This window comes from Lentinus tigrinus, assembly GCF_003813185.1.
Source record: "Lentinus tigrinus ALCF2SS1-7 unplaced genomic scaffold L226scaffold_28, whole genome shotgun sequence".
Taxonomy (NCBI): domain Eukaryota; kingdom Fungi; phylum Basidiomycota; class Agaricomycetes; order Polyporales; family Polyporaceae; genus Lentinus; species Lentinus tigrinus.
The window spans coordinates 297,370-316,162 of record NW_027137937.1 but is presented as its reverse complement, the minus strand read 5'-3'; the positions used below and the strand labels follow the sequence as shown (position 1 = coordinate 316,162).

The 18,793-nt window shown below is 54.5% G+C and overlaps 7 protein-coding genes across 7 annotated transcripts; 3 read left to right on the top strand and 4 right to left on the bottom strand.

Annotated features, from left to right (window-relative positions):
- Positions 1-124: 124 nt before the first annotated feature.
- L226DRAFT_172976 (uncharacterized protein) lies at positions 125-894 on the bottom strand. Its single transcript, XM_067672640.1, has 3 exons — positions 725-894; positions 366-658; positions 125-309 (listed from the first exon to the last, which is right to left on the bottom strand). Exons 1-3 carry the CDS (start codon positions 771-773, stop codon positions 235-237), a joined length of 417 nt encoding a protein of 138 aa, XP_067532233.1. The 5' UTR covers positions 774-894; the 3' UTR covers positions 125-234.
- A 1,798-nt stretch (positions 895-2,692) lies between these two features.
- Positions 2,693-3,391, bottom strand: L226DRAFT_573847 (uncharacterized protein; the record flags this gene model as incomplete). The annotated part of the gene is made up of 2 exons (XM_067684934.1): positions 2,693-3,282; positions 3,343-3,391. 2 exons carry the CDS (start codon positions 3,389-3,391, stop codon positions 2,693-2,695), a joined length of 639 nt encoding a protein of 212 aa, XP_067532232.1.
- A 3,562-nt stretch (positions 3,392-6,953) lies between these two features.
- On the top strand, positions 6,954-7,905 carry L226DRAFT_573846 (uncharacterized protein; the record flags this gene model as incomplete). The annotated part of the gene is made up of 4 exons (XM_067684933.1): positions 6,954-6,980; positions 7,037-7,131; positions 7,188-7,262; positions 7,314-7,905. The coding sequence occupies 4 exons, from the start codon at positions 6,954-6,956 to the stop codon at positions 7,903-7,905; spliced, it is 789 nt and encodes a 262-aa protein (XP_067532231.1).
- A 434-nt stretch (positions 7,906-8,339) lies between these two features.
- L226DRAFT_615403 (uncharacterized protein) lies at positions 8,340-10,225 on the top strand. The gene is made up of 5 exons (XM_067686763.1): positions 8,340-8,366; positions 8,443-9,292; positions 9,351-9,762; positions 9,813-9,909; positions 9,962-10,225. The coding sequence occupies exons 1-4, from the start codon at positions 8,364-8,366 to the stop codon at positions 9,814-9,816; spliced, it is 1,269 nt and encodes a 422-aa protein (XP_067532230.1). The 5' UTR covers positions 8,340-8,363; the 3' UTR covers positions 9,817-9,909; positions 9,962-10,225.
- A 2,025-nt stretch (positions 10,226-12,250) lies between these two features.
- On the top strand, positions 12,251-13,886 carry L226DRAFT_537923 (uncharacterized protein). The gene is made up of 4 exons (XM_067681400.1): positions 12,251-12,278; positions 12,334-13,171; positions 13,245-13,656; positions 13,710-13,886. The coding sequence occupies exons 2-4, from the start codon at positions 12,340-12,342 to the stop codon at positions 13,711-13,713; spliced, it is 1,248 nt and encodes a 415-aa protein (XP_067532229.1). The 5' UTR covers positions 12,251-12,278; positions 12,334-12,339; the 3' UTR covers positions 13,714-13,886.
- A 30-nt stretch (positions 13,887-13,916) lies between these two features.
- On the bottom strand, positions 13,917-15,064 carry L226DRAFT_547298 (uncharacterized protein; the record flags this gene model as incomplete). Its single annotated transcript, XM_067682488.1, has 5 exons — positions 13,917-14,078; positions 14,140-14,414; positions 14,469-14,790; positions 14,854-14,884; positions 14,934-15,064. 5 exons carry the CDS (start codon positions 15,062-15,064, stop codon positions 13,917-13,919), a joined length of 921 nt encoding a protein of 306 aa, XP_067532228.1.
- A 255-nt stretch (positions 15,065-15,319) lies between these two features.
- Positions 15,320-18,040, bottom strand: L226DRAFT_573842 (subtilisin-like protein; the record flags this gene model as incomplete). The annotated part of the gene is made up of 16 exons (XM_067684932.1): positions 15,320-15,401; positions 15,453-15,471; positions 15,535-15,598; positions 15,654-15,670; positions 15,727-15,840; positions 15,901-15,917; positions 15,973-16,004; positions 16,063-16,322; positions 16,384-16,584; positions 16,635-16,674; positions 16,734-16,810; positions 16,870-16,995; positions 17,049-17,104; positions 17,164-17,215; positions 17,272-17,556; positions 17,620-18,040. The coding sequence occupies 16 exons, from the start codon at positions 18,038-18,040 to the stop codon at positions 15,320-15,322; spliced, it is 1,863 nt and encodes a 620-aa protein (XP_067532227.1).
- Positions 18,041-18,793: the final 753 nt, after the last annotated feature.

Genomic DNA, 18,793 nt, shown 5'->3' with positions numbered 1-18,793 from the left:
ACAGTAACCGCACTGCTGGAAGCGACAGTAACCGCACTGCTGGAAGCGACAGTAACCGCACTGCTGGAAGCGACAGTAACCGCACTGCTGGAAGCGACAGTAACCGGACTACTGGAAGCAACGGTGACCGCACTGCTGGGAGTGACCGTGGCCGCACTGCTGGGAGTGACCGTACTGGGAGTGACCGTAGCCGCGCTACTGGGAGTGACCGTGGCCGCACTGCTAGTAGGGGCCCTACCAGTGGAGACGGTTATGTAGCGAGTGACCGTGGTGACCGAAGGACAAGCACCCCTGATCGTGGTGCCTACGCTGGGAGCCGCACTGGTAGTGCCTCCAATCGGGGCAACGCTGACGATGGTGCCCACGCTGGGAGCCGCACTGGCGATCGTAGTGCCTCCACTCGGGGCAACGCTGACGATAGTGCCCACGCTGGGAGCCGCGCTGGAGATCGTTGTTCCTGCACTGGGAGCCGCGCTGACGATGGTAGTGCCGACGCTGGGGGCAACACAGATAACCGTGGTACCAATGCTGGGAGCCGCACTAGCTATGGTGGAGCCTGCGCTGGGGAACTGGTCGAATGTGGTTGTGCCGGTGGAAGCGGGAAAACTCGTGACGAGCGACGAGGTAACATGTCTCTGCTCAATGACAGCGGCATCACCTGAGAGAGGGAGAACGTAGAGGGTTCAATTTCAGAGAAATGAAGGGGACTAAATCAGGAACTTACCACCGGAAATGAGGAGAGCAGCTACGGCGAAGGTGACAAGGTTCAGCATGGCTCAAGGGAAGACGTTGATAAAAGGCAGTGGACCGCGAAAGAGGAAGTGAAGTTGGGGAGAGAAGGACAATGAAGCGGTGAAGCATTCAAGCCCCTTGTCCGCGCTGCTTATATACAGAAGTAGGCGCAGGGTAGGTCTTGGCGAGCTACGCCGAGTGGGAACCAGAGTGTACTGCGTTCGTGAGGTCGCAACGGCCTGTAGGAAGTGATGTGGGAAGCGCAAATAAACGCCTGAGGCATCATGCTGCGCATGATGATTCTGCGGCAAAGACATGACGTTCTGAAATATGCGCTCCCACTGCCAGTCATGATGGACGCGCTGGGTCGTTGCAGCCATGGGACCGAACGGCTCTATGCCGGACTACAGACGACCTATGCGTTCTGTACAGGGAAAAGTAGTGGAGTGAGCAGTCTAGCAGTCGGAGATGAAGATGTGCTTACAGTCACCGTGTTAGATGGCTCGAGGTTTCCGAGCGACCTCCCAAATCGGGAGGCTTGGAGCTTGCGGAACTGACGCGTTACAAGGCAGCTATCCCCTATGGCCGTCGAAATTAGCGTCAATTAGTCGTCCCAGATGACAGCACTAGCTTGTCAACAGGATTTGCAGATCGACGATGTCGTGAGTCAAGCTCTGGGTCATTTTGCGCTTACGCTGCGCTATCTGACAACGGACGGGTATCAGACACTCCCTATTATCTCAATACAAAGCCTTATTACCCTGTCTTAGGCTCGAGATCGAATTTGTGTGGAATGACACGGCTCTTCTGGCCCGGGTCAACTTGAAACTTGCGGTAAAGTCCTTGCGGTGGTGATCGTGACGGCACCCGCAAGCTGCGCAAGTACGGGCAGAATGTCACCTGTGAGAGACTGGGTAGTAGTCAATCCAGTCGGAGCCAGAAGCCGGCGGTTTGAAACAAAGTCTGGCGGGCTTGAGAGGAGTTCGCAGTGGTTGCACACGCAGTTGCCAGACACCCAGCGGCGATTGTACTGCGCGCGGCTGTGTGCCGACGCTTGCCGACGACCAATTGTCCTAATCAGGTAGATCTGATCGGAAACTGCCGGAGCCGCGTTAAACTTTCCCTCCGCGTTGTGAACGAATTCTCTGCGGCCGCGGTGAGAGGAGCGCATTGCATGGGCATCAAACCGTCATTGATCTCGACGCAACGACTCAGCGACTTCCTGCTTTCTTGAGATAAGTACGCTGCCTTCGAGAGAAAAGATTGTTAGCTGCTTTATCACCGTCAAGTGGGGAGTGTCAACGACTGCCAAGTTGTACCACGCGTCTGAAGGGAGACATGCGTTAGGCAACTTCACAGAGTTTCTCCACATACCCGTCAATCAAGAGGTCTTACACTCATGTTACCTGAACGGCTTCGTCACGAGCCATGCGCAGGTCGTTTTCTATGTAATAACGCGCTTATATTACTCGAGTACCGGCAGCAGCAGGATGGTTCATTCGGTGAGGTCCTCGAAAGCTCTATTCAGGGGAGAGCAGGCCGATGACAGGGGCTTGTTCAGCCCTGAGCCTGCATCCTCCACACACTGTTCGTTGTTCGCGCTACGATACTAGTATGGCTAAGAAGAAGTGGCGGTCTGAGTTCACGTACCGGCGGTCTGCAGCGACGGACGCGAGAAGAATCAAGGAAGTCAGCATTACATATTTGTGTGAGGCCATCGTGTATCCGCCCGCTCACAGCAATCTGACCGCATAACGAACGCCGACAACTTCAGGCAACCCATGCAACGTATCAATATATCAAGTCTACAGAGATAACAAGACCGTCCGAAGCAAAGTCCGATACATATAACCGTGAGCAGGTCCCGTGGTGACTACCACTGACATACGTAAGAAAGGGGCGAAATAAACAGGGATTGTGGTCATATGAAGCGATTTCAGGTGTTACTAGTAAAGGGTCCTCACGGGCTTTCCGTGCCAACAAGCGTCGCGGTGGTGGAGACATTGGTTCCAACGGCCGTGGCTGCAGAGCCGGTAGCGACGGTAGCTGCAGAGCCAGTGGCCACCGTGGCAGCACTCCCAGTCGCAACCGTGACTGCGGTACCAGTGGCGACGCTGACGGCCGTAGCAGTTGCGACGCTGACGGCCGTAGCAGTTTCGACACCGACGGCCGAAGCAGTTGCGACGCCGACCTCGGTACCAGTGACGACGCTACCAGTGGCAACACCGACGGCCGTAGCAGTTGTAACACCGACCTCGGTACCAGCGACGGCCGTAGCAGTTGCGACGCCGCCGACCTCGGTACCAGCGGCGAGGCTACCAGTTGCGACGCTGACGGCCGTACCAGCGGCAACCGTGATGTAGCTGGTGACGACGCTGAGGGGCTCGCATACACACCCAATGGTGGTAATACCGCTGGGAGCGACACTGGAGGCCTGGGAGGTCGCGATACTGGTGGGGACTATGCTGGAAGCCTGGACAGTCGTGATGTCGGTGGGGACAGTCACGAAGCTTGAGGTGACATGCCTCTTCTCGACGGCGACAGCATCACCTAAGAGAGCGGGACGGGTTGAGAAATGGGGCGACAAAGGTGGTGCAAAAAGGTACTCACCACGGGCAACAAGGAGGGCAGCAACGACCAAACTCAGAAGGTGCAACATGGCTCGCAAAGGGATGGGTGAGGTTTGAGGAAGAGCGAATGTACTGTGGGATGTGGAAGCAAGAGAGCAAGAAAATTGAAGCGGTGGTGCGTTCCAACCGCATGCCTTCGCTACTTATATCTTCCTATTTCATTCAGCGGCAAAGGACGGTTTTCATGGCGGGGCTAGGCGGGATATGGATGAGAAGCAGAGTGTACTGTGTTCGTAACGTTGCCAAGTTGTCGTGCGTCTAGGTTGACCGGTGTGAAATACGACCACAAGCAAGCTGCGCATGATATCCACTGGCAAGTCCACGGGGTCCGGAGGTAGAGCTTACACGCTCTCACTGCGAGTCATCGTGACAGGTCGACTAGATCTTCATGAGTCCGAGCCGCGCGAGCTATGTCATACAGGCGAGTGTTGTGGTACATGCCCCGCGGTGCAGCCCTACATGCAAGACATGTCAGTAAGTCATGGAACGGAGACTTTTGAACACCTTCACCACAGACATCTCTGGGGTTTTATGCGGTTAGTATAGAATGCATGCATAACTCTGCAGAGCGATCATAAGGTCTCGTATTGGTCCACATATTGACGAACATGTTAGATAAATTCATCTGAAATTGTACACAGTCAATACTCACATTCAGACGCCTGCATTCGTTTTTGCAACTTGTGGTTCCTCTGCTTCTCCGGAGGCAATTGCCAGCTGCTCCGTGCCAAGAGCCCTTGTGACAGCGCCACGACGGCGCTTCATGCTGCGCAATACGGGCAGGATGCCAGATGTGAGAGAGACATACAAGTCAATTCAAAGTCGGAAACGAATGCCCGTTGTTTGCAATGATGACCCTGGAGGGGAGCTCGAGACTAGTTCGTGACACGCATACTCTGGCGGCTAGTATGGCTGCGCTTGTTACGTGCCGACCTTGCCGATGATCCAGTTTCCTGAACGGGCAACAGGCGTCGGCCGATGCCGAACTGGGTTGCCTCGTCACCTCCAAATTGTTGGCAGCCGCAGTTACTTACTTCAAGTGAGTTTGCTCAAGTTGTCTTCTAGATAGCTCACATACTCGGAATTTTGAAAAGCTCCATCTCGTTAGTTGAGAGACTCAATTGACTTCGCAAAGTAACCCGGCCGCGGGTGAATGTGATTCTGAACTTGGTTAGTCCTGCCCCATCATCCTATGGGGAACGATTGTTCGTACACTGCCTCAAATATGTCGTTGACTTCTTGCATACACGGACTCAAGCAAAGCTACTTCGGTGACTGTCCTAGGATTGATCCCTCCCTCTGTCTCTAGCTGTTATCTTCGAACTCGATGCTGAGATGTGATGTTCACCGAGGCATCACTCATCGAAACCGCTCGGCTATGGCACCCCGGGGGCTTATTACCCACAGGTACAAGGCTCCAATTCAATTTTTGATAACAACGCTGACATCTCCTTTAGTTCTCCCCTTGCGCAGTCATCCGCAGCCGATCGAATCCCGTTGTGACGGCTCATAGCAAATGCTACGAAGCCCACACATGTCCGTCTATATAGAATGATAGATGGACGCCAAGTCTATGCGACCGACGACAAGTACGCCGTCTAGATGTCGCATTTGCTCCTACTGGCTATCTCCGGGCGTCTTGAGTACAGAAGTACGTTAGGAATTCCTTCGATTCAGCGGACTTCTCACCTCGCCCGGCGTAATCTGCGCAGTTTGGGCACTTGGCTTCAATGTTCTCCTTGGAGTGCCCCACGGGTGTCATCGCGAAATTAGTGCTTGACGGACGGATTGTTAGTACGTGCGGCAACCTTGAGAGTCGTTCTGGCACATCCCCTCACTGATCCATATCCATACACGCAGCTATTACTCGACGGCGTCGACTCTAGCATGCTACCTTACCATGCTCGGTGTGTCCACTTCTTTGTGAGTCGTCCGCTACGTCTCATCACTCGTTCTGACTTTCTCTTCGTCTTCTTGCGGCACAGTGCGCTAACTCAAGGCCTCCCCATATGCTTGACTCGCAGGACCGTCTGCCTAGTATTCCGTACAGATCACGTAGCAACACTCTCAGGCTGATATTCTTAGGTATGTATGTACCGATTGTGCAGACTTCGTGATCCGTCGACTGACCTGCTAATCTTACTCACTGATCGACTTATTGGTTCAGTTAAGCCATTCGCAACGACCGCCCTTCATATGAAGCCATCAAGAAGTACACTCGAGAGTTAGATCTCATCTTCATCAGCCCTACAAGGATGTTGTTTTTGAACCTGCTAGTAGGAACTGGTCAGCCCATTCTTCGGCTGGCTATTTAGTCCTGATCGGCTTGCGGGGTATAGTCCACTAGTACGTTGTCACCATGTTTCTCCGTAGAGCTAGCCACTTACGCTCACAAGGTCCCCAAAATTTCTGAATTGAAGATGGTATCCGAGCGAAACCGGCACTGTTCATCATCGGTACCGTCTCCCAACTCGGTCGAACGGTGCGTGTACCCCTTGCACCCCACATTCGCCTCTTCTCTCCCGCGATACGTACTACGTCTGTTCTTCCGTTGCTTTGTTATCAACCCAGCGGCCACGCCGCTGTGTTTCTTTCACGACCACTCACTCCGCGTCCGCTCCGATGCCGCGAACGCGTGTCGTTGGGGCCACGTCCCGACCTAGAGACAAGCAACCGGCGGGAATAACGCTCACGGAAGCAAATGCACGCCTACCCACGCCCGCTTTGACTGTGCAAAGCCGAGGACACCCGCCTCATGCCACCATTGTGGCCGGATGGCGTGGTTATTTCCTTGTACGTGCCCTCTCATCCATGGGCGCCTTGCAAAGCGTCGCTGATGGCAGTCGCTCTGATCCTCGTGTTGCACACCGCATGCGGTGGCACCGTTGACGTCAGACCAAATCTGGGTCCAAGCGGAAACAAGCCCATCTCCCCCATAGGTGCGTCTTAGCTAATACGGCGATACCCGACCTGGCTGGTCGCCCGCCAAAAAAATCAACAATTCACTGGATATTCACAGGTTTAATGCCACTCGGCCACCGCTTTGAACATGCAGACCAAAGCGACCTGGCAGTGCTGCTTTGTTGCCGCTGCTCTGACGATGCCGGTGGAATTACGACAACAATGCGCCGAAAAATACGAGTCTGCGTTCGTAGGCTCGTATACGTGGAGCGGTAGGTTCAATTGGGTAGGCCGAAAGGTCAGTAAATCGAAGACAATAAGTTTCGCTAATTTGAGAGGCTTATTGTTAAAGAGGGGGGCGCATCAAGTCGGGAGGGCTTCCAACTTGGGAGGGATAGACGCTGAAATTGATGCGCCTCTGGGTGGTCTCGCTTGGGTGAGTCTCCCCAATATGGCAATCTGGATCGCTGCTCGCTTTGCCAGAATTCCTCTTGGGACTGCGAAGCTTGGGCTCGTGTGGCACAGTGTCAAAGCGAGCTGCCTACGCTTTGGCTTCACCCCTGGATATTTAGCGGGGCCCCGACTGTCTGCGAAATGCATCCTCCGTCGACACACGAGTCGAGCATCCCCGCTCCCAAGTATCCTGTCGCCCCTCCACAGCTCTATACGCTCTATAGCTAGCCCCCAGCCATGCCCGTCGAAAGGAAGACAGTCAAGGTGTGTATCATCATCTCACTGTCATCAATTTGTGCTGACGCCCTGGTCGCCGACAGTCTACCAGCGCAGTGTGCCAGGTCTGTGGAAAGTCCTACGCCAAGAAAGATATGAGTCGGCACCAGTTGATTCACAGAAGTGACCGAAACCAACGGTAAGTTGTGTCTGTGTCTCAGGTCTTCAACTTCGAGCTCACGCGCCTGCTTACAGCGAGTTTGTATGCTCCCTATGTGGCCATAGCAGCTTGCAGAGAAGTAATGTCGCAAATCACGTCGTCACTACTCAGTAAGTCACATCCCGTCTTCCATATGAACCACTTCTTACGCAAGTTGATAGCACCAAGGATCAGCCTCAAGTTTGTACATTCCTGGGCCCGCCTGTCTGCAATCTCGCGTTCCAAACCTCGTCGGACCTGTCTAAGCACAAGAAGGCCGTACACGGCGAACAACCCGATGAAATGTATACGAAACAGAAAGGAAAGATGGACAAGTACTACAAATTTGTGCTGTCTCCGGAAGAGGTGTGGAGAGCAGGCTCCTCCCCTTCGTCTTCATCTTCCGCGTCGTCGGCCTCCTCCTCTCGTCGCCCTACTCCGCATCCGAGACGCGCTTCTCCCGCGGTACCTGCCGGAATTACGCACGCTTCGGTGGATCCATTGCGCACGGATCCAGCGTACATCGCCCAACTGTCGGCCATGCACCCGGCCGACTATTCGCACTTTCCGAAGCGAATCCCTGTCGAGTTCCATTCACTTCCCGCGGCTTCCATGCCTCCCGGAGTCGCGCACCCCGGCGCCTGGCAAACTCAATGGTTGCATGGTGGAGTTCCGAACGCGTACGCAATGCAGCAACCCCATTCCTCCATGTCGCAGAGGCTGCACTACGCTCACGATGCTCCTTACTACGGTTACTCTGCCCAGCAGTGGTGAGGCAAGCGTGACCTCGATGGCTCCTAGTGGCCACACGTTCAGCGGCCACCTCTTCCCTCTCGTCATCATTCTAGACACTTACTCATCGAACACATTGACTACTCTGAGCATACTCATCATCATCCCATCCCATCGCATCCCTCTGCATTCGTTCCCATTTAGTAACTTACACATATTTACACGGATTATAAGCAACTGATTGATTGCCTATACTAGTGAGCCCTTGTATTGATACTTATGTTAATTGACCTCCTGCATTGTCACTCTGAAACGCACGAAGTCTGGCTGCAAGAGCTTACGGGTTTACTACGCTTCAAGCTCAAGGTTCTACGAGACTTTCCAGATCTGGGCTGCACACTGCACAGCCTCGTCCACGTGCCAGCGTCACATCCGAGTCTGAGGCGGCGCCTCAACCTGAACAGTTCGCCATCCTTCTCTTCCTTCCCCCGCAAGCAGTCATGGTGAGTACCGTCAACCATGCCAGGCTATTTCTATTACATCTTTGTGCTGCGTGACTGACAAAGTATCGAACATTAGATCGGAATGGCCGACCCTCGCGCGTCCGATGTCCGAGTCCCGATTGACTCTGACATTCTGCACATGATACTCGAAGAGGCGGAATTAGAGACACACAAGGCATGCAGCCTCGTCTGCCACAAATGGCTAGATATCAGTCGGAAGTTCATCTTCGACCTCGTAGTAGTCCGCCCCGCCATCCCATTTGACGACTTCCGGCTGTTTCTCGCAGCTCATCGGCACGTCGGCGTCCATGTCCGTGACCTTCATATCCATGGATCTGACGATTACAACCACCCGGACGGAGACTTGCCCCCTCGTAGAGTCGACTCCTGGACTCTTGTTGAGGCTGCAAAGTCAATGCCGAATGTCTCCTCGATTCAGCTGAGGACTGTCATACTGGTCGATGCTCCCGACGAGGCGATGACAGGCGTCGCATCGCTTGTTGGCCCAATCAAACTCGCAAAGTTCAGTATGCTAAGATGCCCATACGGGTATGACCATGCTTCCGCGTCGATCGAAAATCTGTTCTACCTGTTTGAAGCGGAAACTATGCAGATCGATCTACGTAACTCCCGAGCGCCGTGGGGCCCTGCATCGAATCCCCACGATGCTACCCTCAATACTCCCCGATGGCCCATCCGTCACAAGCATATTTGTCTGAAGGCAATCCTCGATGCAGTGCAGACTCCCTTCGTATTCCTCACTACATTCCTCGTCCCTGGCTCCCTACGTCGACTGCACCTCGCCTTCTATCACTGGTCGCACTTGGACGAGATGGCCCGTTTCCTCCAGCATTCTGGCGAGTCCATCACGGAATTCACCATCAGCTTTGCCCATGCACTCACTAGATACTCGGCCAACCATAAGCGTGAGTTCAGTCCCTGTCTTTTCCTTCCCGGCCCCGAGGGTTGACCTATATTTGACAGCGTCCGACGAGGAGTGGAGGGCGTATAACTTCTCCTCTCTGCGCAATTTATCGAAGCTCCGGTTCAACTTGGGTAGCCCCCTGGCGTCCCATGTTGCAGACCGGCCACGGTTATGGACGGATACTATCGGCATCCCGAAGTTCCTCGCCTGCTTTCCGAGCGATCTTCCCTTGCACGATGGAGTTGCCATCGACTCGTGGTATCGCACCAGAGCTTTTGCGAAGCAATCCCTTCGCTACGTGACTCCGCGCCCCGAGATTGAGGGTGCCCTCTTCCGCTTCGACAACTTGGAGCGTGTGACGCTATACTCGTGGTCAACATGTAACGACGCCGAGGAGATCGGCGCGGAGGCGTTCCCGAGACTATGGAAGGCGAAGAAACTGCATTTTATGCACGAAGTGAAGGAGTGCTGGTGATTCCGTTCACTTCTTTCGTTATAAATCACCCGCTTACCTGCAGCAGTTAGTGAATAGGACGACGCACATCAAGCCTTGGTCTCCGTTCTCCAGCGGGGCGGTAGCCGACAGTACTTCACGTCAGCCTCCCAAATAGGGCTCTCGTAAGTGGATTTGCCTCCGGCTTTCTGACGAGCCTTGACTTCTCGTCAGTAGAAAATCTTCAGAACAGATGGTATTCCAGGATCCTGCAACGGCGGACATGCGAGCCTCAGGCTCGAGAATCGTAGAATAGCTCAAACGAGCGCCTTGAGCATACCTAGTAGAGTCAAAGACTGCAGTAACCATGTCATCGCCTCGTGCTCACATGTTCCGGATCATAATGTCTACGATTCTATGACTCCGAGCTTCGATACATCGAAGTACATACCCTTGTCCAAGTTACGGTACTCCACCAGAATTGCACAGCCTTTTTCCACGTGGCCCGCGTCTCGCGCTACCGCCAACGTGAACCTCATGCATACTTCACTCCGCCGGACTGGGATCCACACGCCAGCGCGGAGCGTTCCACAGCATGGTAAGTCGCAAAATTGTGTACAAATCTTTGCATGTCTGACTGTACGTTAGATCGGCCCGAGAATGTCCAGTCATCATACTGCCTACTACCGTCTTCCGATCGAACTCCTTGACATGATAATCCAGGAAGCAGAGTTGAATACTCGGAAAGCATGTAGTCTGGTGTGTCGCGCTTGGCTAGATATTAGCCGTCGACACATCTTCAACGTCACTCTCGTTCGCTCAACTACCTCCTTCAACGCTTTCCTAAAGTTCCTGACGACACACCCCAACATCAGCATTCATATCCGTACCATATATCTGCTTGGATCCCTTGATGGCCATGGTTCTCTCAATTCTGCGCATATGATCTCCATAGATCCATCGATGCTTGTCGCTATCGCAACGTCCGCACCTAACATCACTTCCATATCGGTGGAAGCCGTTCAACTCGTCAACACCCCTCACCAGGGGAGGGCGAACCTGACTTCGCTGTCTGGCCCTTGCAAGCTGGCAGCGCTTCGCGTGGCTGAGTGTCGTTCCTTTTCTCAGCAAGCTACAGCGATTGTGGACTTGTACCATCTCTTCGAGACGGACACCATCCACGTTGAGCTATCCCGCGGCTGGTCTCTGTTCGAGACGGCAAGAGAACTTGAAGATGTTATCCCCATCATTCCACATTGGCCCGTCCGGCACCGAGGCATATCTCTACAGAATATCGTCAACATACAGCCAACTCCTCTCTCTTCCCTCTACGAAAGTCTTGCTCCTCACTCTCTACAACGATTGCATCTCCGCTTCAGTGATTGGGGCCACTTGGACGAGATGAGCCGCTTCCTCCAGCGCTTCGGCGAGTCCATCACTGAGTTTAGACTCAATTTCTGCCATGCGCTCAGCAAGTATCATTTACGCAACGGCGTCGGTGAGTTCTTTCCCACCATACTCTGTTCAGCTTCCGAGGGTTTCTGCTGATCGGAGGTTACATCCCCAATGAGCAGCGTCCGACGAAAAGTGGGCGTCGTATGGCTTCTCCTCTCTGCGCAACCTTGAGAAACTCTGGTTCGACCTCGAGCGGCCTCTCACCCTCCGCGCAACACAGTCCTCGCAAGCTTGGGCGGACAGCGTAGGCATCCCGAGGCTCCTCGCGTGCTTCCCTTCGTGATGGGATCGCCATCGATGTGCGGTTCATTGGTCTACTGGGAGTTATGGCCGCCAGGGACTTCGTGTACCCACGCCGGGAGATCGAGGACGCACTCCTCCACTTCGAGAACTTGCGTCTCGTACGGCTTTACCCGAGAGATGCCTGCGATCAGACCCTCAGACGGGCTATCAGCGTAAATGCATTCCCGAGACTTCAAGAGCAGAAGAAGCTGATCTATATGGACCAGGCGGACGAATGCTGTAAGTCCCCAGTGTCCTACTGTCTTTCGAATGGTCATCCAGTAATCTCTGATCTACGAATACCAGTTAGTGAAGCATCCCCTCGGCGGCACTGAGTTTTAAACCTTGCAATTTGTGTGCGCTCGAGTAGCATGTCATTTTACCGGACAATCCGTGTTCTCACCGTCAATTCATACAATATTCATAATGGCTCTCCGAGTCACCCGAGCGAAATCATGAACAGGTACCACTGTATTCGGAGACAAACTGACATCCTTACGGGCTCTGAGCACTTGTGTATACCTGACTGTATACTTGGTTGAGCGCTAATTTGTACTGTCAGCTATACAAAACAAGAAACAGGCAGACATTGTACTTTTTGGGATGTTTTCGGACGATAGGAAGAGGCAGATTGGTCGAGAGAAGGTGTGCACTGAGCGAGGCTCGAACTCAGGGCCTCAACTTCTACGGTTTCCTGAATTGGATTGCACAGCCTTCGCGCGTGCCACAAGCGAACACGCGCCCGCCACGCAAGCTCCGTGCTCGAGTGTCTATTGTCAACGTTGTCCTCCTCCACTGCACGGGCACATCCAGGACGGTCAGTTCATGCTACATGCTTCGTGCTTCATGCCTATCTGACTCCTGTGCACTAGATAGGGATGGCCGGCAATCATCATGCCCATGGCTTTCCGGTCGAACTCCTCGAAATGATATTCGAGGAGGCCGACTTAGAGACGCAGAAAGCATGCAGTCTCGTCGATCACGTCTGGCTAGAGGTCGCCCGCAGGTACCTCTTCGACATCATAGTTTTTAGGTCCGACACTTCCTTCGATTCCTTCCTGCGGTTCTTCGCGGCACACCCGCACATCCGTACCCATACCCGCAGTGTTCGCCTTCTTGGACCCGAAATGTCCGATCCCTTTCGGCAGCCGCACTACCCGTTCATTGACCCTGCGACGCTTGCGGATATTGTTACTTCTACGCCAAACATCTCCAGCATTCAGCTAAAGAGCGTCATACTAGTCAACACTCCCGAAGACAAGAAGCCTCGCCTCGCCTCGCTGTCTGGTCCTATCCGGCTGACAGAGTTCAGTATGATGCGATCTCCCGATGGGCATGACCATTCCCCCGTTGCTGTTTTGGAGTTGTTTCGTCTATTCGAGACGAAGTTCATCCAGATACAGCTAGCCAGCTTTTGGGCTCCTTCCGCCTTGGAAGGTGCTAACAATGCCGGGCCCGTTGTTCCTCGCTGGCGCGTCCGTCACCAGGGTATCTGCATAGTGGGAATTACCACCACGCGGCCAACACCTCTCATGACTCTTACTGAAACCCTCGTGCCCGGTTCTCTGAAACAACTTCACCTCGACTTTCGGAATTGGTCCCACTTACACGAGATGGCCCGCTTTCTCCAGTACTTTGGCGAATCCATCACCAATTTCACAATATCCTTTGCCTATGCGCTCGCTAGATACGAGGCGCGCGATCACACGCGTGAGTCCTTTTCATGCCAGCTCAATGACAACTTACGCTCATAACTCACGTCGATTACGCCTCTGATTAACAGCGTCGGATGAGGAGTGGTCATCGTACCGTTTTTCCTCGCTGCGGAACCTCTCGAAGCTCCAGTTCAACTTGAGTCAGGCGCTGATGTTACCCTTCTCAAATGGGCGACGGACCTGGACAGACAGCACTGGTATCCCCAAGTTCCTTGCCTGCTTTCCGCGAAGTTTGCCATTACAAGATGGTGTCTACATCAACCTGCGATACGTCGGTGATATTCCGGTCAACATGTATCCGGGTCCTATCAATCCGCGTCCCGAGATTGAAAACGCTCTCTTCCGCTTCGACAACTTGAAACGTGTTACGCTCTGCTCGTGGTACGAATGCAGCAACGCGGGGGTGATCGGAGCGCAGGCGTTTCCGAGACTCTATCAGGCGAAGAAGCTGGTCTGCATGGACGAGGTGAAGAAATGCTGGTGGGTGTCCGTGCGGATGTCACAGTGGTTCTCCCTTTGACCTCGAGCATCAGTTAGCAGGGCACTCAATCCGAACTCAGAATCTAGCTATCTAGAATCTACTACCTGATCGTTCTCGAAATTGGGGCGTACCATAGCGCTGGCAACAAATGAGCAGTAAGTACATATGCTAACGTGGCGCGGTACTTGTACATTGCATCAATTCAACTCGTGTGGCAACGGTCTGCGAGGTTACAAGTTTCGTTGCAACAGATCATCGTTCACGCTTCGCGAACAGAGTCAGAACCTGTGCTGACCCCTCCCGAAGCGTCCTCAACAAACACGCCGGAGTACAGAAGAGCCTCTGTCGTGCCCTCCTGGATGCCGTAATGCACGACATCGTTCTGGTTCGACGGAGAATCGGCGGAATTGACAAGGGGAAGCTACAAGCAATCAGCCCGTCAGCTCAGCAACTGCACTCCGGGGTAGTGGCTAGCCACGTACCTTCAGGACGCCAAAGTGGAAGTCTCCCTGGCCAGCACTGCCCGATGCGGCACTCGAGTTCGGAACGGTGTCTGTAACGGATTGGAGGGGCTCGGCGTCCTGAGAGTAGAACACCGCGAGTGTCCGGGCGTTCCAGTCAACCTCGACAGCGAAGTTGTGCCAGGCATCGGCGGTGAAGGGTGTGCTGAAGAGGACGTTGAGCGCGTGGTCGAGGACCTTGAACGAGTGCGCGTCCGCGGCAGGGAGCTGTCCAGTAGGGTTCGTGAACGGAGATCCTATGTGTATCGCCCGTTAGTTTTCGAGAGTACCAGGATCCCAAATGTGCTTACCGAGCTGGAGCTCGAAGATATGCGACCCGTCGTTCGGCTCGATGAAGGCGACCTGATATTCATGGCTGTAGTTCAGAGGTCGGGATGCGTCCTGCTGCACAGAGAAGTGGAAGACGGTCGTGCCCGTCTCCATCTGAGTGATGAGCGTGTCATGCTGGCCGTCGACCGCCGCGATGATGTCCGTGCGGCGGAAGCCGTACTGGGGGTTGCTGCCCCCGGGAAGAAACACGGAGCTGTTGTCTATGGAGACCGAGAGGGCTTGCTCAGAGTCTGTGCCCCAGAGCGGAGTGGGAGCGATGGTGTCTCCGAGAAGTTGAGAGTACTGTAGCAGGTACAGTAGATACTGAGCGTCGGCCAACAATGAATCTTACGATAGGTTTCTCACGTGTGTAGCGGCCTCCGATCCCTTGACGACTCTGATACAATGGTCAGCAGAGTAATGGGAAACGTAAGATGGCTACGTACGTCAGGAAGGGACCTGTCGAGGAGTCAAGGTCGGCAGCTGTCAGGTTGAGCGACGCGCGTCCATCCCAGATGACGGGCGTTGCCAACACATGTGCAACGTATAGAACAGCTGAAGCAAACACGCCAATCATGGAGCTATACGATGAGGCTCTACTCAGTATGCATTGCCCACACGCATCCTTATAACGTTCGCTGGAGTTTCTGAGGGCCCACCGTGGACTAACTCCGGCTATAGAGCCAATGTTGGACTGCGCTTATTACGCACGGTCAATCTCCGGGTCATATGACAGTGGAACCTCGTTGTCTACGCGGGGTCCTCACAGATCCAAGTATTGCAGTTACAAGTGGTACCATTGGGGAGTCTAATTGCGTAAAAGAGTTCTCCTTCACGGAAGATCGAGGAAGAGAGGAAGAAGTGCCGTAAAGTTGGGGGTACCAACGCCCGTGACGGGGTCCCACCCCTCCGTGCTGCGCAGAAGGTCAGTATAACCGAAGTAAGAGTGAGTGTGATTGACTCACGAAGTAAACCCGGGGGTTCCTAGTAAGGGTAGTTCCAACGAAATAAGAGTGACGCAAGCGTACAAGAAGATGGAGGACATACCGCAGCCTTGGTTCCCTCCGGTAGTGATATCGTGGAAAGCACTAGTGAACGTGTCCGAATATATCTGAGCGAGCGGTTGTCAGAATATTTTCTATGGTCAGGGGACTTCTCTGGCTCACAGCAGGGTTGATGAACCCTGAATTGAACGTTAGATGTCGATCAAAACGCCATATGATGTTCATGTCTACTCACCGACGGAACCCTTCCCAGCCGCAAGGCGAGCATCGTTGATGAGCGTGATCATAGAACCAACAACTGGGGACGAGCAAGATGTGCCGAAGACGCGGACGAACTCCCCAGCGACAGCTGTAGTGCACAGTACTCTGATTCAGCAAACATCATAGTGCTGCGCGTTTCGATACTCACCAACAACATAGTTCGCGCTAACACGTGGTTCTTGTTAGCCTATGCCCCTACATGCACGACGCCATAGCTTACCCGTTCGCAGACAAGTCGGGGAACCCACGAGCCTGCATGATTTGCCACTTGTGAGTATGAACCCGGCGGAATTGCTACGACAACACTGACTTTGCCACTGTTGTTAAACTGCGCGCTTGTGAACGGCGGGGGATGGTTCGTCAGGAAGCTTGTCACGGCAGCAGCCTGGTAGTCCGGCATCGCGAAGATGTTGCTGAACCCTCCGCCACTGAAGATGACCTGTTCGCATGCGCCCTCGGGGTCGTTGACAGTCGATCCGGGGTTCACCTGCGTCGCACCCACTGCAGTGACGAATGGGCAGGTAACAGGGAAGTCCGGGCTGAAACGCTTTCCGTTACGCGAGGGCTGGCCTGGAAGAGATCATCAGTCGTATCGGGAACGACAGGGGACCTGATTTTGAAGTGTATGCACCGTTAGCATTCAGACAAATACCACCGTTCCCTGCGACGCCATCGTCACCAGAACTGTACAGCACGGTCGTTCCCAGCATGCCAAGCTTGGCATACTCGGCGCATTGGCGTTGAGCATATGCGGCGGTGACCGTGCCTTCATCCGAACCGTACGAGGTGGACACGACGAACGGAGGTGTCAGGATGCCGCAAGATTCGGGACCTGCGATGAAAGTTGTAATGGTTTCCGGAAAGTAAGAATGTGATACTAACCGTCGAAACCACCGGGCAGGTTATCCGGATAGATACCGTCCTGGGGGCCGGTCAGATCGTCACTTGGGACAAGCGTGGTCAGGCGTTCGGAAAGCGTACCTGCGTAGGGTCGTCACCGCCCTCGAAGGTACAGAAGGTGCCGTCGACTGCATCCAGCCAATTGTTGAAAGACGCCCCTATCACGCAACAGACATGAGTCAGTCAGTTCAGACATCACAAGCACACCGCGACATACCTTCGACCAAGTCGCCGGTTTGAAGTAGCAAGATCGGCTGGGGGTTCGTAAGACCGAACGCATACTGCAAGTCGAGGTCGCTCTCTCCGTTGAAGTTGAACCCGGTGTCGTTTGTTTGATCCACGCCTGATAACACTTCAGCGAATGTCGCCAGTGTACGGGCAGGAGATATCGCTCACCTCCATCAATGGAGATCAAGATAGGTTTCGTCCCAACTTGACTCGGAGAGAAGTTCCTGTTGAATGCGTCTCATGAGCCCCAAATCCACCTGTGACTATGTGTCCACTGGCTCACGCAAAGAACATGTCGAGGTCGCTCTGCAGGAATGCCTGCGGGGTGAACTCCACTATTGTGCGGCGTCAGCTGCTCGAATCTAACATCCTGGAGTCAGTGGATGCTCACAGATGCCAAAGGTGTTCTTGTCCGTCGAGACAGGCGTGTGGTCGATCGAGTACAGCGCTCGCAAGCAATCGAGCGTGATCGTCTCATCGCAGTTCTCCAAGCTGGGAGTGATGGTGACCTTGGAGCCGTCCGTCTTCGGTCCCGTCCTGATGTGTGTAGAAGGGCGCTCAAAGGCCCGCTTCTGCAGCTGGTCCGGTGTCGGGACGCGGTGGAGGAAATGCACAGTAGGCTTGATAAGGTCGATGTGCGAGCGAACAGACTCGGGCACAGAGTAAGAGTGGCAACCTGCAACCCGCGTCAGTCGATTCCGATTCACCGACACAATATGTCCGATATCTGGCCGCTCACCGATCTGCTCAGCACCAGACTCCTCGTGCGTATAGACATGATACTCCGCATCGATCAGGTCCTCGACCTCCTCCACAGTCGCATTGAACGCGATCCAGCCCTTGCTCGGGCTCATCCGCAGCCGCTCCTTCCCGATGCCCGACTGGACGAGCCACTCCGTCACGCGCGCGACGGTCTCGTCGCTCGGCGCGAACGTGTCGACGATGTCCTGCGGGGAGAAGTGCTTGCCGTAGCTCGGCGAGAGCGGGTGCGACACCGACATGAGCATGTCCTCGAGCTTGTCCATGTTGCTCTGCGTGAGCCCGAGGCGCATCGGCAGCACGGCGGTCGGCTCGAGGCGGCGCGAGCGCACCCAGTCGAGGGGCTCCGCCGCGCGCTTCTCGTGCAGGACGAGGTCGGTGCGGCGCTGGCGAGAAGGCATGGCGGAGGCGAGCGCCATCAGGGACAGGGCCCAAGTCAAGGATGAGAGGCGCATCTTGGCGAGAAGAGCTTGGGTTTGGAGAGGAATGCAGGCTCCTGATGGAGGTGCGTCCTGGCTCTCTCAACGCCGCGCCCCCTCAGTTTATAAAAGCGGACTGCGCGACATGTATAGAACTGCAGCATGCGGCGCAAGATGTGCACGCGAGATGCGGGTGCGATTTCTCATCTGCTTGCGCGTTGCCTGGTGAATGGTATGTGAACGCGAGGTCATATTCGTGTGCACACAATACGACTCACATAGCAGTTGCCATTACCGACTCTCCTGCGGGCCCGCCGCCCTGGTCATGGAACCAGCGTGCCCACATGACAGAGGGCGTTGCATCTGAACCCATCGGGAGGATGACAACAAACAGCGGGTCGCAGAGCGGCGACCTCCGTATGGGACGTGGTAACTGAACCTCGGGACTGGACCCATGGATGTGAGAACCGGTGAAGCTCAGCCTGGGAATATCCCGCTCTGTCCACTTTAGTCAACTAATCGCAATACTTGCCCTTTGCGATAGCAAGAGATAAGGATTCACTTTCGTCTCAGGAGCACCCACGACTTTGAGCGAGAATATGCCGCTCGACGACGGACCTCGCTGTGATGACGCTTCCACTGAAACCAGAATCTTGTCAGCGAGCTTCAAGACAATGACGTGTGTAGGCGTACCAATCGCAGGTCTTCACGGCTGTCGGTGGCCAAGATTCTTGG

Excerpts from the sequence above, each read along its gene's own strand:
- L226DRAFT_537923 (XM_067681400.1), top strand. The coding sequence starts at position 12,340 with ATGGCCGGCAATCATCATGCCCATGGCTTTCCGGTCGAACTCCTCGAA. Across the intron at positions 13,172-13,244 it reads CGAGGCGCGCGATCACACGC|CGTCGGATGAGGAGTGGTCA; the intron begins GTGAGTCCTTTT and ends TCTGATTAACAG.
- L226DRAFT_172976 (XM_067672640.1), bottom strand. The coding sequence starts at position 773 with ATGCTGAACCTTGTCACCTTCGCCGTAGCTGCTCTCCTCATTTCCGGT. Across the intron at positions 659-724 it reads TGCTCTCCTCATTTCCGGTG|GTGATGCCGCTGTCATTGAG; the intron begins GTAAGTTCCTGA and ends TCCCTCTCTCAG. Across the intron at positions 310-365 it reads TCGCCAGTGCGGCTCCCAGC|CGTAGGCACCACGATCAGGG; the intron begins GTGGGCACCATC and ends TGCGGCTCCCAG.
- L226DRAFT_615403 (XM_067686763.1), top strand. Across the intron at positions 9,293-9,350 it reads ATACTCGGCCAACCATAAGC|CGTCCGACGAGGAGTGGAGG; the intron begins GTGAGTTCAGTC and ends TATATTTGACAG.